General features: G+C 37.8%; 1 protein-coding gene across 6 annotated transcripts in view; it reads left to right on the top strand.

Moving 5' to 3' along the window:
* The window catches only part of SYNE1 (spectrin repeat containing nuclear envelope protein 1), a 427466-nt gene that overhangs the window by 363759 nt on the left and 45586 nt on the right, over nt 1-18121 (top strand). For 5 of the 6 annotated variants that reach the window (XM_072966061.1, XM_072966058.1, XM_072966057.1 and 2 more), the window contains 2 exons: nt 4404-4562; nt 7407-7573. In XM_072966061.1, the coding sequence (XP_072822162.1) occupies nt 4404-4562; nt 7407-7573 (326 nt within the window). Of the gene's footprint in view, nt 1-92; nt 233-4403; nt 4563-7406; nt 7574-18121 lie in introns of those variants that run through there. The other variant, XM_072966060.1, reaches the window with a different exon arrangement.

Raw genomic sequence — 18121 nt, 5'->3', positions numbered from 1 at the left:
GTTTCCGGAGAACTTCTATCAAGTATGAAACCGCAAAAGGAAATGAGCTCGTACTTAGGCCCCATTTCAAAAGTTAAAAACTGTAGCTAAACCTGGCGTGATCCTTCTGTTAACGAGAAGGTAGCCTGTCCACATTCAGTGGGAGCGGCTGGTGAAGAGTCAGGAGCGACTGGGACTAAGACGAGGAGGAGGAGGTGGCGGCCACGCTGTCAGTCAACACTGCCGAGCAGAGGTAATGGGGAAAAGCATCCTGTTTTCAGACTCCCCAGATGGTTTGCTGTGCCTGTGCACGGCCGGCGCTTACATTTGCTTTTACTCTTGTTTTGGTTTGTAGATCTGTGTGTAATTCCAGTTGAGATATAAATATATCATCATTGTAATTGCTCGGTGCTCTCTCAGATCGTCACGGTGAAAATATTTGAAGCAGAAAAGGATGTGCTTCCTGTTCAGCTGCCTCATACTCTGGAGGTTTCAGCCAGCGCTTGTCAGCTGTTGGCAGTGCTGTGTGTTTATACCCTTGAGAAAACGTAAATACGCACTAAAGTGATAAATAATTTGAGGGTTTCAGCTGAGCTCAAAGAAAGCAGTGATAATGGTCACTTATTGTACAGACTAAATAGTCGTTTTACGAACCAAAAGGAAAATACGGTCCCTATTATGAGTTTAAATTGTTTGGAAAGCTTTTGGCGCCAGTTTGTAACCAGTGCTTGTAGTCTACCTGTTTCTTCTTTCAACTGTTGCTCTATGTAAGCAAACGAAAGCAACACTTTAATCATGTGTGAAAAAAACTAGAAATAGGTGTCCAAGCTGCTTAGTGGGTGTACGGCTTACATGAGTGTCAAGGAGAAAAAAACGTTAAAAACTCAAATGATGCCCCTCAGTCATGTGTAAGAGTACGAGCAATACTAGCAGTAGTGTTGTGTTAATGTCCAGCTTTTGTTAAGTCTTTAGGATTTACTGGTCACTTTCTTTTTTTGTTGTGTTTATCTATTTTAGTTTTTTTTTTTTTTGGAGGGGGGAGTTAATCAGTTTTATTTATTTAATTATTTTTTAATGGAAGTACTAGGGATTGAACCCAGGACCTTGTGCATGCTTAGCATGCCCTCTACCCCTTGAGCTGTACCCTCCCCCTACCAGTCCCTTTCTTAAATTATTTTCTTGTTTGAAGGATATATTCTGTTATGAGCCTACAGTGTTGCGGTGCATAAGACACTGCTTGGCACATAGTAGACGTTGCAAACAACAAACATTTGTTTAATGAATTTGGGAACAAATGAAAGATTAATTTACAAATGACAAGAGTAAGGCTTAAAGAAGATGAACAACCGTGCCCTGGTCACATCATTAGTAAGTGATGGAGATTGGTTTTGAATCTCAGCTACCTCTGGATATTTGATCATAATGCTATATTGCAACTAGTATCAAAGATTCAAGCTTTGCTGGTCCTGTTTCATACTGACTATAAACAAATGCCTCAAATTTGTCTAACCTTCTCTCTCCTTGTCTCTGGAATGAGGGTAATAATACCTACCCTCCAAATAAATAGATAGTATTTTTCTTGGTATGTGGTCATCTTCCCTACAGATGTTGAGAAAAGCCCTAGAATTTATTCTTGCTCATGGTTAAGAATTGGGAGGAGAGGCACAGAGGCCCTGCACATAGCGCAACCTGTGAATCTTCAGTCTGAAGGGCAGGAGTTTCTAACCTTTGCTTGGAAAACAGTTGCTGTGGGCATTTTCAACTATTAAAATACGGTTTTAGTTTGGGCATCAGTTGAAGTAGAATTTTAATACCAGCTTGACTCTGATGCTCTGTGAATGAAAAGGAAAGTCACTTCCACCAGAAAATTCAAAATCTTATCATTCCAGCAGATCAGAGTACATTTGCTGGCAGAGAGTGTGAGGAAGTGATGCTGGAGAAATTGTGCTTTTCAACGCTGTCTTGGTAAAGCTTAACAGAGGTGAATTTTGTCTCCAAAACTTTGAACCTGTTTTTTTCTTAGTCTTTTCCGTTCCTGACAATACCCACCCCCAAGTAAATGCACTGCTGTTCTACACTTTTCTGCCTTAAAGAAGAATTAATGGTGAGCTGAATTATACCAGTGGAGAAATGCTTAATGGATTCATCAGTGTCACCCTATCCAGAGAAATTTTTATTTTGAAAAATCATAGTCACTCAGAAGAATGAGTTCCTAATGGTGGTGTTTCAGAAATTATGGCAGGTTATGGGGCTTACTAGCTAGGCAGCTCCCTGTGCCTAAGCCTAGCCCTGGCACAGATATCCTGGACTCATGGTCTCATTCCCACCTCTTTTCTTGCATGTTAGAATCACAGATATCTGGGGCTGTATGGACCCTTGAATATTATTTATCCAATCATTAACAGAGCCAACCCTAGCAGAACTGCTAAGTAGGAAGTATATAGCACCTTAGAGATACTTCCATTTTCACTTAAAAAAGGAAATTGATTCAAAGTGCATTAAAAAGTAAAATGGATTGATGAGCAAAGGAATGTATGTATTACAGCAAAAATGTAGCCGAATGTTAACAATTTTAGAATCCAGGGAGTATATAATAGGTGCTTCCCATACAATTTTTTCAACTTTTTTGTATGTCTGACTTTTTTCATGATAAAATGTTGGTGGAAAAAATAAAATTGAGAGAGAGGTATTTAATGCAATGGGATGAATGGTGGAAAGTCTAGCATTATCCACAGGATTGTGTAGAATGTCTACAAAAATAGATCATCTTCTTGCCACTCAAAACACATGATGCTTTGCTAACATGCAATTTAGCTCAACTAGAAACATTCCTTAATAGTTCAACCAGCACTGCAAAAACAAGAGTATTGTGAAGTCAGAAGATTTTAGAATTCTGGAAAGGATCATTCTAGGCCTGGATGTAAGAAAACAGGTCCACTGTATCTATGATGTATAAAGAGCTATTAAAACTCAATAATAAAAAATGCTCAATTGAAAAATGAGCAAGGGTTTGACCAAATAGTTTTCCAAAGAAGACATATAAATGGCCAAGAAATACGAAGAGTGTCAACATTATTAGCCATTGTGTGGTTTGATGCAAATCAAAACCACAGTGTGATACACTTTATATCCACTAGGATGAGTACAATCAAAAAGACAGATAATAACAGGTGTTGGTGAGGATCTGAAGAAACTGGAGCCCTACTGCTGGTGTGAATGTAAAATTAACCCAGCAGGCCTACTCCTGGGGAATATAACCCCAAGAGAAGGGAAACATGTGTCCACACAAACAGTTGTACACAGATGTTCATAGCATTATTCATAATACAGCTCAAATGTCCATCAACAGATGAACTGGTAAATACAATGTGGTGTATCAATATGAAAAAATATATTCAGCAATAAAAAGGAATGAAGTACTGATACATGCTGCAACATGGATGAACCTTAAAAACATTATGCTGAGTGAAGGAAGCCAGTCACAAAAGACCACATATTGGATGATTCCATTTATGGCAAGTGTCCAGAACAGGCAAATGCATAGAGATAGAAAGCAGATTAAGGTTGGGAGGAGGGGGGCAGGGGCAGGAAAGGGAGTGAGTGCTGAGGGGCACAGGGTTGGTTTTTTTTAATTGATGAAAATGTTGTAACATTGATATGGTGGTTGTAAAACTCTTAATATACTAAAAGAAAAAGGACTGAATTGTACACTTTAAGCAGGTAAATTGTACGGCATGGAAATTACATCTCAATAGAGCTGTTATACAAAAAAAAAGAAAAAAGAAAAAGATAAATAAATAAATAAATACAAACAAACAAACCAGGCTGGGAAATAAAAGAATTTGACACAAAGTAAAGTGATCAGGACAGAACTGATCAGGGACTGTGTCTCTTCCACTGTGTCCCTCGCTCTACTCTCTCCAGACACCTGACGCTCAATTAATTCTTCCTTCTTTCCTTCCTTCCCTAGTTTTCTTTTTTTCTTTGTTTCCTTTTCCCCTTCCTTTTTTTGTACTTCTTCCCTTCTTTCCTTTTTTCTGCCCTTTCTCCTGCCTCCTTTTTCTGTTCCTTCTTTTCTTTCCTCTTTCTTGTTTTTTAGTAAAATTGCATTCAGTGATCCTATATCCTGTCTACACAGAACCAACTGTAGTGAGAAGCTGGATTGTTCAGAACCTTTAATAAGTGTGTGTGGCTCTTCAGGAGGGATGTCTGGGGTTTGGTGTCTCCCACTTGGACTTGACAGAAGATCCCAGCTGTGAAACTTGCTAGCCTAGAGCAGACCCCTTGGGACTGGTCCTCAGGGAACAATGACTCACAACTATTGATGATTTTAATTCACCCAACAGAGTGTATTTGCTCTTTTCCTCAGGGTGTGGGTCCCAGTCTGATGATCCTTTTGCATTTTCTCCCACTTTAAACTCTAGCTCTCCTTAAGGCGGCAGCAAGTAAGTGAGAGACTGAATGAATGGGCCGTCTTCAGCGAGAAGAACAAGGAGCTGTGCGAATGGCTGACTCAGATGGAAGGCAAGGTTTCTCAGAATGGAGACATTCTTATTGAAGAAATGATAGAGAAGCTCAGAAAGGTATGGGATGCTGGCTACGTGTGCTGCCCCCTTCATAACGCTTAGACAATCTTTCAATGAGTACAGAAGATGGCCTGACCCCTGACTACCTCCCTGACAAAGGAGCTCTCTGTTAGAAACATTTTATCTCTCCAACATAAAATAAACTTGCCCGGAAAGGCCTCCTTCACATGCAAAATATACAGAATATTGTCAATTTGTGATGAAATAGATTATCTGCTGATAGGTAATGTTCACTACTTTTGGACTTATCTACCTGTTCAGTGAGAATCATTCATGTGTGTTAGTTTTTTTCTTAATTGAAGTATACTTGAGTTACGGTCTGTTTTCAAAGAGATAAAGTCACTAGAGAGAAACGAAAAGGAAAAACTCCTGGGATGAATTAAACTAACATTTTCTCTATAAAGCATGATTTATAGACAGTTACAGGAATGAGGACTTTTCCTGAGAATTTAGCTTCGTATTATTTTCAAGTTACGTATGATTATTAAATTAATTTATATGCTCACACGGATCCAGAACATTTTTCATGCCTGTATAAGACTAGTCAAATTTTACAAGCATTTTAAAATGTGTTTGATGATTTCAGTGGTGTTGCCACATTGTTTGTGAACAATTAATCATTCAAATTTTGTAATTCTCCTAAGCACAGAGCACCGTCTGAAGTACAGTGTGTTTTCCCCATTTGCTTGTTTATTGCCTGTCTGCACAGGACTGTGTGGACTGTAAGCATCACTGGAACAGGGACTTTGTCTACTGTTGTTCATTGCTGGGTCTCCTGCACCCAGAGCAGTGCCTGACTTCTCAGAAGTACTCAGTCATTATTTACTGAATAAACGAATTATAGCTTCATTCATTCTGAAGAGAAATAGAATAAATAGGAAAAAATTATCTTTATTCATGCACATGCATAGAAAAATAAAAACTTCAAAGCCAAGATGTAATATTAATAACTTTATAGGTTTACACTTAAAATTGCAAGTTCTAAGTATAAGCGTTTGTGTGTTTGATATTATAAACCTTTAAAATGTAAGCTGAGATGATACAGATTTCATTTTAACATCTGCTAACAGCTCTACACTTTACTGGTTTCTGGGTGTCGGAGAATGCTCTGCTGACATGATTAATGTATAATGAGTATTATAGTGAAGTTTGCTATAGAATAAATTTTGGTTAAGTGTATTTATATTCTCATTGATTTTCATCATGAAATTTAAGATGGATGTTTTGGGGATATAAAAAAAATCTCTAGAATGAAATACAGTCATAATTTAGAATTCAGAAAAACTCCAGCTTTACACATACATAATTTTGCTGTACTATTTGCCACAATGTTAGGAACAACCTTTAAAATATTAAGTGTACTATTTTGTATATATAATAAGTTATGGGCTTTAAAAAGAAGTCTTTATGTGCTTACCCTGTGTGGTGTCTCTTTTGTAAAGAAAAATAACACAGAGGCTTGTGAATTTTGACAACTTAGAAAAAAGCAATTAATAGACTATAACCATGATATTGGTACCTACGGGCATTAACAGTCGTTTTACTTTAAAAGACAATCCAAGAGGATTGTTTTACTATAAGTACTATTTTAGACATGGAGTAATCCCTTTGAAATAAACATTTCTCTGTAAAATCATCTCAAATTTGTAATGCCGTATTATAACTATTAGTAAGTACATGCAATGTGTTGGTGTTTGAATCCCATGGTGCTGAAGTAACAGAAAGGACAGCAGGTGGGGTGCTGCTCCTGCGGATAGCACGTGACACTGCAACAGAGCAACATTTCACTGGCCCCTCCCGTTCCTTTGGGGCCCTTTTTGCTTAGGTAATGGACCTGAGAGGGTAGCCCATGACCAAGGAAACTTTAGAGCAAGAGAAGGTTAAAATACACATATTCCTATAGTACCTGTCTTGGTATATTATTTTGCTGAGAAAATATTTGCTGCCTAACAGGGGCTTAAGCCAAAAAGGGAAAAGTTCATTCTAAAGTTTGGATCTTGTCACTATGATAAGGGGATAAGAGGGTCATTGGTTCAGAGGTGAGGGGGGGGAGGACAGGGAAGGAAGGAGGGGAGACGTTCTTTCATTGTCACTTAAGTCATACCGTTCAGTGGCCTGTCTCTTGCAAATATACGCTCTTGAGAGCCTGTCCTCCTCACCAAAAACAATCTTTAAGAGGAGCTACTACAGAACCCGGGTAAATGAAGGAGGTTTGAGACCCATTGATCCTCTGTGACTAATGGTTATTATTCTTGAGAGTTAATTTGCCAATGATTTATGAATTGTAAAATATTGACATTATATAGAGGGTATCTGTTTAAAATGAAGTACTCTTTTAAAACATTCTGCACAAATATCAATTGACATACATATACGTACATACATTCACATACACACACACACACACACACAAAGAAGCCTCTCGACAGCTATTTGTATGGAGTTTGATTCTAAATACAACATCTGGTTGCTGATTACAGCAATAAGGTAGTTTCCCAGCATTGAAATCCTTCAAGTTGTGTCTTTTGTTTCTATGTATATACTTCTGTTTCTATGTATATACTTCTGTTGCCTTTTTATGCCTATTTTAAGTAAATGGAAAGCACCCCCCCATTCCCTCTAAGAACATCCATATAAAAACTCAATCTGGATTTTGCCTACGGACTGAAAATAACAGGTACCACTAATTCTTGTGCACATGAACTGATGTTCACACAGTGTTCCTTATGCTCGATCTATTTCCAAGCCGTCGAGAACTGCAATTACCACGTTCTAGCAGAGCCAGACTGAATGCATCAAGAACATGCTTTCTGACCTGTGTGATTGCTATTTGTTATGCAGGATTATCAGGAGGAAATTGCTATTGCCCAAGAGAACAAAATACAGCTCCAGCAAATGGGAGAACGCCTCGCAAGGGCCAGCCACGAAAGCAAAGCGTCCGAGATTGAGTACAAGCTCGGAAAGATCAACGACCGGTGGCAGCATCTCCTGGACCTCATGGCGGCCAGGTAGGAAGGGCCCCGGTCGCAGGGCACGTGCAGACTCTCAAAGCATTCAGTCCGTCTTCCATTTCAGCTGAAGTTAATCCAGTAAATCTCTATGTCCTTTATCCCCTCATTTTCGTTTAAGCTTTTTTGCATAGGTGTCATTTTCATTAACTTTAAAGTTCTCCTTATTTCATAAATTTCATGATGTTTGCATTTAGCCAAAAGAGAGAAAGTCACGTCCAAACAAAAACCATTCCGAAGAGAAAATTCTTTATTTCGGGGCTTCATCGTATTTAACTATGGAGGGAGAAAATAAAGCTGCTGACCAGTGTCTGTGGAGGGTGTTTGTGTCTGAAGTGGCAAAAAAAAGTGTGTGTGTATATATATAAAAAATATATATGGCAAATATATGGCAAAAATGAGGTATATTATAATATATACCATATTATATAATTATATATCACCATATTATACATAATATATACATTATATATTATTATAAATATTTTAAATTATATAAATTACAAATTTGATACATAAATATACTATATAAATACATAAATTATTACAAATTATATATATAATCACATTCCTACTCTTTCTGATTAGTAAGATGCGAGAATAAAGCTAATTATTGTCACTGCTTAGTTGCAACAATACTCTGCTGCATTATGGCAGTTTTGTGTTTAGCTTCAGTGATGACTGTAGGCGTCTGCCCTGTATCTGGGAGGAATATCACATTCAGTTCTGTTGCGGAAGGGCAGGGTGAGCAAAAGGGAACAGTCAAAAAGAAAAAATGTGTAAAGGTCTTCACTGGCAATGTAAGTCTGATACGACTGAATGAGGCACTATGTTATTTGATATAAAAAGGGAGTGACTAAGTAGATGCTTTATTTGAAGTGAACTCTGCTTCCTGTGGAAATGTAGCCCCCACGAGGGCAGGCGTCCTTGTCCGATCTGTTCACTGTACATCACAAGCACCAAGAACAGTTCCTGGATGCAACTTGGGCTCAGTAAATATTTGAATGAATGTGTGGATATTTGAATAGTTGAATGGATGTTCTTCTTTATGGCAGTTAGGAAAGTTGGAATGTTACAAATGCTTCTGGTTCACAGCCACTTTGGAGCTTTCCCAAAGTATGCTTTTTAAAAAATCTTGGTTCTTTTCCTTAGCCATACTGCATGAAGGTGGACATGATACGGTGCCTTCTGAGTACCGTGTGCCCACGAACCCTGCATGTGGGCACGGCAAGTCCTTATGTTGATTTTGAAAACGTTTAGTGTATTTTTTTCTATAAGGGAGCTATCAAAGTGGGTCTAATTGAGGAAGAGGTTATAATTTATTTTAGTAATAATGAAACAAAAGTGGCATAAATGTTTACCAATTTTTAAAGTGTTTAACAACAGTGGGACTGTAATAGCAAACATTTACTAAACCCTTAACTTGTGCCAACAACCATGCTATAGGCTTCATGTGCATCTTTTCACGTGCTATTCACAACAGCCTTTGAGGTGGGTATTATTATTATTATTATACCCATTTTCCAGACATGTAAATCTGGGGCTCAGTCTTGCTCCTGGTCATGCGCATGCTGAGTGGCATAGTCTGCATTCTCCAACTTCACAGCCCACGTCCTAGAGTCCTGGACACTCCTGTCTTTATTCTAGAGAATGTAGTTAAAGGAAATTAGGTTCTGTTATTTATGTTTACATTCTAATTTCCCAGTCCTTTGTTTTTAAAGTACTGATGGCGACTATGGGAGATGTGGGGTTGCAAAGACAGAGGCCCCTTTCTTCAAGGAGTTCATGGTGGGAATGGAGACATGCAGAGGAATTAAGTGAAATGACAAGCTGAAAGCTGTGGTAAAAGTATTGTAAAAAGACAGAAATGTATGGTTTAGCTTAAACTACCCTAAGTATTTGGGCATATGTTGGTTTTAGAATCCTGATGCTATGTTTAGCCTCAGCTCTCAGTCGCTGATAACCAAATCTTATTTCAGAGGCAGGAATTGAAGCCCTTTGTGCTATAAATACCCTTCTTAGGGAAGCAGCCCACTTGGTAAACATCCGTGGATTTTTTTCAGTCTGATTATGACTCATGGATTGGCTTGCCTTGCTTTGTAATCCAATTAAACTAGTTAATATTCTTTTCTAATTTTTAGTACTTCAGCGGTGTGGAATAGAGGGGTGCACTACATCACATTATTTTAAATTTAACTTAATGTAATTTAGTCGTAAGCAGCTAGCTCAGCGTCTACCCAGCTATTAGCCAACATTACATCAAATGAGCTAGGTGTTTCCTCCTCAGTCATGTTTATCTGTAATTTTCTGTCTGGTTTTTCAGTCGAGAATTTTCTAGATGTTGTTTAGTTTATTTTTCTAAAGACGTGTTAGTAAATTTGACTCAATTAAACTTAGGGGGCATGAGCTTGCACTTGTGTCACTAAAATGCTCATGTGTTCCTACTTTTGCAGCCTCATCATACACAGATGTAATATATATATATTGTCCATTTCTAATGACCTCCTCAAATGTAGACCAGATGACGTGTTGACCATTAATGTGTGCTGGGGTTTAATGCCACGCTGGATTCATAGTTGCTTGAAGCCTCTCCTAAATGATACTCAGCCATCACATTTGCTTTCCATTTTTTGGTTTATTGGCACCTTGCTAGTGCACAGGCTAGAGGACCATCTCCCACACCCATCTTCAACTATGACTTGCCAGCTGAAATATTAAGTTTCTATGATTCATTCTCATTCACTACTCTTCCCTCTGCCAACTTTTTTTTTTAACAGTGATTCATTAACGCAGAACATAACTTATGCTTTTGGATATTTCTATGTTGTTTTGGTGTTCTTGCGGGAATGGAGAGGTTATTTTTGAAGATGATCATATTTTTAGGTGAACAGAATCCCAGCTAACAGAAAGGTGGGGAAAGAAAAGAAAGAAAAAAGATTCACTGATAATAACCTACTAATACAAATAGAATGCGTAACTTTGAGTCAGTGTTCTGTTACTAGTGGATTAGTTTAGGTCTCTAAGTACTAAGTAGATTGTGTTTTGCTTTGAATTTTTAAACTCTCACCAAGCACTGTGAGCTTTTTAGAGTGAAACATGTGCCCAGTTATTTTTAGGGCTCAATGGATAATGTTTTAGTAGACTTTCTAGACCTGCTCAGTCCAACATAGCAGTCACTAGCAACATGTGGCTATTTAAATTCATCAAAACAGAATACAATTAAATTAGAGTTTAATTTTAATTATAGTCACTCAGGCTAGGCGTATTTGCAGTGCTCAATAACCACATGAGGGTAGTGGCTGCCTTATTGGATCCTGCAGAGACAGAACATTTCCATCATCCCAGGAAGTTCTTTCCATCAGTGCTGGCCTAGGCAATTAAAAGCATTTCTGACCCTTTGGCTTTCATTAAGAATCAGCATAAGAGGGGGAAGGATGTAGCTCAAGTGGTAGAGTACACGCTTAGCATGCACAAAGTCCCAGGTTCAATCCCCAGTGCCTCCTCTAAAAATAAATCAATAACCTAATTAACCCCCTCAAAAAAACAAAGGGTCAATATAAGAAACATTGGTGTAACTATAATTCCTGTAAAATTGTTTTCAAGGATTCTGGCTCTCATTTTATCAGTGAATCCTATGCAAAAACCCATAAAGCAATTTTTCCAGAGCCTAGGACTAACAGAAAATGTCTTTCAGCATCAGTCGTTCAGGGCTTCCAATAGTGGAGAATGCATTGTTGGACATTTCCCATCTTGGTATCTGGGAAGGTCAGACTCAAGTTGTTTGCTTTGTTGTAATGACTTTTTTTTCTAACAATTAACTGGACTCTCTAATATAAGGATTTCGCTCTACCAAACCTAAATACCCATCACCAAAAACAAAGCACGCATTAGTTACTTGGTCCTTTTTTTTTTAATAACAGCTTTACTGAGATACAATTCACACACCATACAACTCATCCACCAAAAGTTTGCAATTCAGTGATTTTTTTTTAGTGAATTTACAGTTATGCATCCATCACCAAAATCAATTTAAAAATTTTCATTACCCTCAAATAAAAATTTTAGTCACTTTTTTTCTCCTCCACCCTCTCTCCCTCCCCCAGGTCCAGGCAACTACTAATCCACTTCCTGCCTGTTAGATTTACCTGTTCTGGAGAATTTATGTACATGGGCTCATACAACGTGTGGTCCTTTGTGACTGGTTGTTTTTAATCTGTGTTTTTATTATTATTACCTTAAACATTATATAGAAGTAAAAACAAATGTGTGTGTGTGTGTATATATACATATATATACACTATATATATACTATATATATATATATATATTTAAATCTATTGAAAGCCTCCTGAGTATGAAGTCCTTACTCTGCATATTGCTACAGGACAGAAGTTGGCAAACTTTCTGCATGGGGTCCTGTAGTTAAATTTCTAAGCTTTGCAGGCTGAAGGGTCCCTGACCAGGCCCTCTGCCCTTGTATTACAAAAGCAGCCTTAGACAAGCATGATGGGTTCCAATGACATTTTATTACCAAAGCAGGTGGGCAGTCATAGTTTGCAGACAGCCCTCCAGGGATGTCAAGATGAAAAAGAAGATCGTTCCGAACTGAAGAAGGGTGGTTAAGTAAGGATACAAGTGGTCCTCATCTCAGGGCCTTCCTCTTTCTGTTACATCTTCCTGCTCTCTCTCCGTCTGGCCTAGCAGGCCAGCCCCTAATTCTTCTCTGTGCTCTTGCTTTCCTCCAGATTAGATCAGATTCTTCTTACCTGCTCAGTAGGCTTTGTATACAGAAGTCACAGCATTTCCCTTGACCATAATCAATATCTTGTGTGATAGATTGTTCGAAGTTTCTTTTCTCTACTGAAATCTAACTTGTGTATCTAACTCAATATCCACAATAATCACAGAACCTAACAAAGTTCTTTGTACATAATAGTCACTCCAGTATTTACGGAGTTTCTCAGTCTGAGACGGGTGAAAAAGTGCCCTACATACAGATGAGAATATAGCAGAGCTGGATTTAGGGCTGCAGTTGCCTGAATTGTAAGGTGTTTCTGCTTCGCCTACATTGTGATGTTAGGCAAATTATTTATCTTCTCAGTACTTTAATCACACATTGTGTAAAAGGTTATCTGGAGTATTAAATGAGATGGTACCTGTAACCCACTTAGCACAGTGAAGTGCTCAGTAAATGTCAGCTTTCATCCAAGAGCGAGTTTAGAGGCTTGTGCAGTGCATGGAAGGCTTTCTAAAGTTGCAGCAGCTGCCCTCAGAAAGGGTTTCAGTCTAATGGCGGTTCTGCCCAAACCAGAGGAAAAAGAAAACTTAATTCTTGGAGTTGGTGGCTGGTATTACCTCACGTTAATCAATACAGAAAAGTCAAGCCAGGATCAGAAACACTTTGATGCAGCAAGCACAGAAATGACAGAGAACTAATCAAAAGTCCTCAGTTTAGTTCCTCTAGTTCTGGCTGTGTGAACTAGGAATTACTGTATAACCTCTCTGAGCCCCAGATTCCTCGTTTTCAAAATGTTCATTAAAATAACTGCCACAAGTCCAATGAGACAATGCAGAAGAAGGACCAGGTATGCTATAAAATGCTATATATGCCAATTGTATGCTTTTGATGGCTACAGAGTATTCCCTAGATTTCATATATCATGATTTATCTGGTATTTTCCCTATTGATAGAATTGATATTGTTGCCATTTTCTGGCTATTATAATAACTGTGTCTCTAAAACCTTGCCTTGCTTTATATTTAGCTCATTAGAATAAATATATTGTGCTAAGGATAATGAGCATAGGAAAAAAATTGACTCATGAGCAAAACTAAAAGTCAAAGGCAATTAAACTAAGGAAATAGTGGCAATAAAAATTTCTAAAGATCTCAAGTTTTTCAAAATGTTAGTCATAATCAAGAAAAAACAAATTTACATACTGTTATGGAATCGTGACCAATATGTTCCTTTAACCAAACTTACATGTTTATATTCCTACTCAGTGGAGTAATTGTTTTTATAAAGAATTCTCAATAGTATATCTTTAAGTAGCAGGATTTGGAAAATAATTTTATTTGTAACGAAGTTTTCTGGAATACAATTTTTTATAAAATACTGGTTTGTTTCTTTTACAAAGAAAATGTATTACTATTTTAAAAGCAATCAGCTCACACAACCAGAACCAAATGCTTTGCTTTATTTCAGGTGCAATTCATCATATTGGCTTTAAAAAAAAACTTAGCAAATGTTCATTAGCTATTTATTTGAATTTACTTGGATATATGTATTTTTAAATCCAGAAAGGATTTAAAACTTCCAGCATTAGTCATATTTTATTAAATTACCAGTAATCATTTGGGACCTTACTTTCTTTAAAAGCTTAAATTATGAAATTAATAGAGAGTCAGCACAGAAAATTTAAAAACTTCTGATATGCACAAAAGAAGACAAGTTGTCTGAAATTCCACCAAACCAGTGAACTTTTTAAAATTACCTTAAAGTGAACAGATAATTTTTGTCACTTTATATCATTATTTTTAAAAGGACAAAGGTTTTGAATATGTAAGGGGAGAACAGTATTTCTTCATGAGTTCTCATGCTCAAATAGTCTATTCAAAGGTGAAGACAAGGCACTTTCCCACGGAATATCTTTTCCATCCTGTCTTCCCAAACGAGCCCTAAAAGTCCTACTTAACACCACTTGGCTGGCAAATCAAACTGAAAAATTAAAGAAAAAAACTGCTTCTTTTTACTACTACAGTTTGCTATACTTGTGGAGGTTCTGCTTGTTTGCATTTGGGTCATTTACCTTTTCAAATATCCTTTCCAGTGTAACAAGCAGCCCGCAAGAAAAGTTAGAGTTCCTTCCAGAACGACCGAGTGCCGGTAGCCAGCCTTGTTTCTGATGCCCGTTTTTCTTTAGACCTGGGTCCTCCCCCTCCTTGCAGATTAGACAGAGCCTTTTCCCTTCTTACACTCGTGGCCTACATTCCAGGAGATCAAGCCTGGCACATGTTAATGAATGTAGGTTTTATTTAGAAACATGACCACTTGTCACTCACTGCTCAGTGTCATATTATCAGGCAGAGACTTACCAACATTTGTCTGGAGTGAGCATTTTCATAGTTCCATACACGGACCAGGGAAACTTTCATCCTCACGCAGGATTTAGCCTTTTGCTCTGCAAACCTAACTTTTGCAAGTGGGAACTTCATGGTGGTGGCAGAAGATCCGTGTGCCCCGAGGATGGCAGAGGACGGCGGTGCGGACGCAGATCTTCCAGACTGTAACTGCGATGTCACAAGGCAGGCATCTCCTTGAGTTTCTTACATTGCGCATAGCTTTCATGTTCCGTGGGGGTTACAGGACGGATGCTGGGGCTCTAATCCAAAGTCGTTTTCTCCAGCCTTAAGTGGAAATGATGATTGGTGTTAGGAGATCGCTGGCCATGGATTCCTAAGGGTTATGTGTTGGTTTGTTTTCTTGTCCCCCTCCTGGGCATGCAGAGCTGGATGAAAAGGTTAATGGACTTTGTTATGGCTCCATAGTCCGGTTGTCTCTGGACTGGATGCGTCACACAAGGGTACGGTTACAGGAGAGAGCCTGAGACACAGGAAGGAGATTCAGAGAAAGATCCAGTCAAAGGATCCTGCTAGTCCATCATCTGCTATTTAAAGGGTGGGCTCCTGATGAAACTGAAATTCAGTCTTAGCCAGCTCACAGCTCTGTAGCTGAAAGCTTTCCCTTTATTGACTAAAAATCTCATATTTCCAGGGCCTGGTGGGTTTTGTGTTTGTTGACTAAAAATCTACTCATATTTCAGAGGCCTGGAGGGTTTTGTGTATGAGAAAAAATTGTTTCTATTTAGGTGTGTCACTAGGTTTTGGTTGCTGGCTAGTATAAAGGTTTTAAAGGTTTTAAAACATGTTCAAAATGTAGAGATTTATATCTAAAATAGTAATTTAGCACATATGCAAATATTTATGTCATGATTTTTCATTCAGTTGGAATTTCTCACTTGATTTTTTAAAAATATTTTTCTGGTACCATAGCATCCTCCAACTAAATCCCTACTGGCGAATAGAATTTATTGATGATCCTTTTTGGTTCTATTATTTATTTTGGGAGGAGGGGGAATTAGGTTTGTTTATTTATTTATTTATTTATTTGATGGAAATACTGGGGATTGAACCCAGGACCTTGTACTACTGAGCTATATGCAGCACCCCCCAACTTCCTTTACTGTTTGTTTTAAATTGAAGGTTATTCAGTTATAATGTGTCAATTTCTGGTGTACAGCATAATGTTTCAGTCATACATATACATACGTATATTTGTTTTCATATTCTTTTTCATTATAGGCTATTCCAGGATATTGAATATAGTTCCCTGTGCTATACAGAAGAAATTTGAGAATTTGAGATGTGCAGATACTAACTACTGTATATAAAATAGATTTTAAAAAAACAAATTTCTTCTGTATCCCACAGGGAACTATATTCAACATTTGATTCTATTATATTTAGAACATGAAATTATTTTGTTTTGGTTTATGGAGCTACTAAATTTGTTTGAAGGAAAATAGTGAGGTGTATGTGTATATATATATAAAATATATAGATATATATGTGTACATGTATGTATTCATGTGACAATATTAAGAAACTGGACAACTGGATTTAGTTCCTCCTCAAGAAAGGTCAGGTGCCCAGGATGCACACTGGACTATGAAAGGAGAACCAGAAAGTGCAGGGACTTAAAGACTCACCAAGTTGACACAGACTTGTGATGTCTGCAGACAGCTATTTTGAACTATAATCCTGGAGGCCCCCAAGGGGAATTTCCTCAAACTCCTTACAATGATAGATAAATAAAAATATTGTGACCCTTTGCCCAAGGATTCCCTTTAAGGAGGTGATAAAAAAAATGTGGGACATTTCCTTTAAAAAACAATGATCCTTGTCCTGCAAATACCAAGTTTAATAAGCACAAGGAAGGTGTATGGGGGCTTTGTTCCTCGCTTCCTCTCAGCTCACATCTACTCCCCGCCAAGACACACACAATATATTTTGCTATATTAGTTAAATACATTTTTTAAAAAATGAGAAAGGAGAACCACTTAAATGTTCACCCTCACTGACTTCGCTAAGATTTACACACATTTGAAAGAGGAACTTGTCCCTAGACCGTATGAACAACTGTTTCCATGTCACAATGGCCTTGACATAGTTCACTATCTGCTCTGACCATTGGAACTTGTTCAGTGTTATACAGGATTACCAGTTCTGCAGACAGTATCCAATAGTACAGTGTTTACTCATATCCCTTTGTGCCTTGGATCTTTTGATCATTTATGTAAATGAATTTTGAACCAAGAAAATGAACAAAGTTTAGTCCTTAACAAATAGACCATTTGCAAATGTTGGACCTAGGGGAAAATTTAAGTGTACATTTAATATCACATAAATTAAAAATAAATGAAAATATGTTAACTAAATTAAAATATTTTAGTAAAAGCACTGATTATTCATGTTTAGCAGGCATTTAAATAGTACCCAACTTTGTGCAAAGCACTGAGCTTAGGATGGCAGCCAAAAGTGGAAAGGGAAAACCCAAAATAGAAATTCACAGTTCTGGTTTTCCAAGGAACTTCCCTGGGGAAGAGGAACATGTGCGTAAATAATACCAGGGAGTTCAGAGAAGGATAAGAAGGAAGCGGGCACTGAGGGAGGTGCTCTTCCAGCCTCTGGCTGCACACAAAACCCTGATAATGTTAGGAGTTCACTGTAAAAGCTGTAAAGCCCCATCCCAAAGTATAGTCAGCATTCAGATCCTACCAGATCTGAAGACAGGAAGCTGGTCAAGTGGGAGAGGTTCCCGAGAGAACATTCTTACTGGAGTAAAAGCAGGACAGATGTCTCGGTGCAGTGAGCCATTCTTCAGTCCTCTTCCAGTGGGTTTAGTGATTGTAGATTACCTTTTCCATCCGGGACCCTAAAGCAGGACGGCCAAGGTCATGTTTTAAATCGCAAGCCCATGTCATGGTCTTTGGTAGAACATACACCCCAAACTTTACACCCAGTAGCTGTTCTGAAACTGTCAGTCACTGACTGACACTCAAGTGAATTTTGTCTGATATAGGAGAGAAGTGTGACTGGGTTGTATGTAAAAGTTCTTGTTCAAAGCTAATGCCTTAAAATGCCCTGGGGACAGGATACAACTCATACTTATAAAGCTATAGAGAAGTCTTATCTTGAATGGAATTATGAGTCACAATAAACATACTGCAACACATGTTTTCTGTTCCCTAGCCATAGATTATATTGTGGAACATGAACATAATTTTTTAAATATACATGTTTTTTCCAAACAGTATAAGGTAATGCACCTAAGAGTGCCTTTACAAACTGAAAATGTCATTCAAATATAGGTATTATTATTATAATTAGTGAAATGCAGATATTATTATAAAGCACCGACCACAGTAAAAATCCTTTTAAGCATTTGTATGACAGAGAGAAAAAGTGGTTAAAAATCCTTTTAAGCAT

The sequence above is a fragment of the Vicugna pacos genome, chromosome 8 (assembly GCF_048564905.1).
Source record: "Vicugna pacos chromosome 8, VicPac4, whole genome shotgun sequence".
Lineage (NCBI taxonomy): Eukaryota > Metazoa > Chordata > Mammalia > Artiodactyla > Camelidae > Vicugna > Vicugna pacos.
This window is presented reverse-complemented; position numbering and strand designations above follow the sequence as displayed.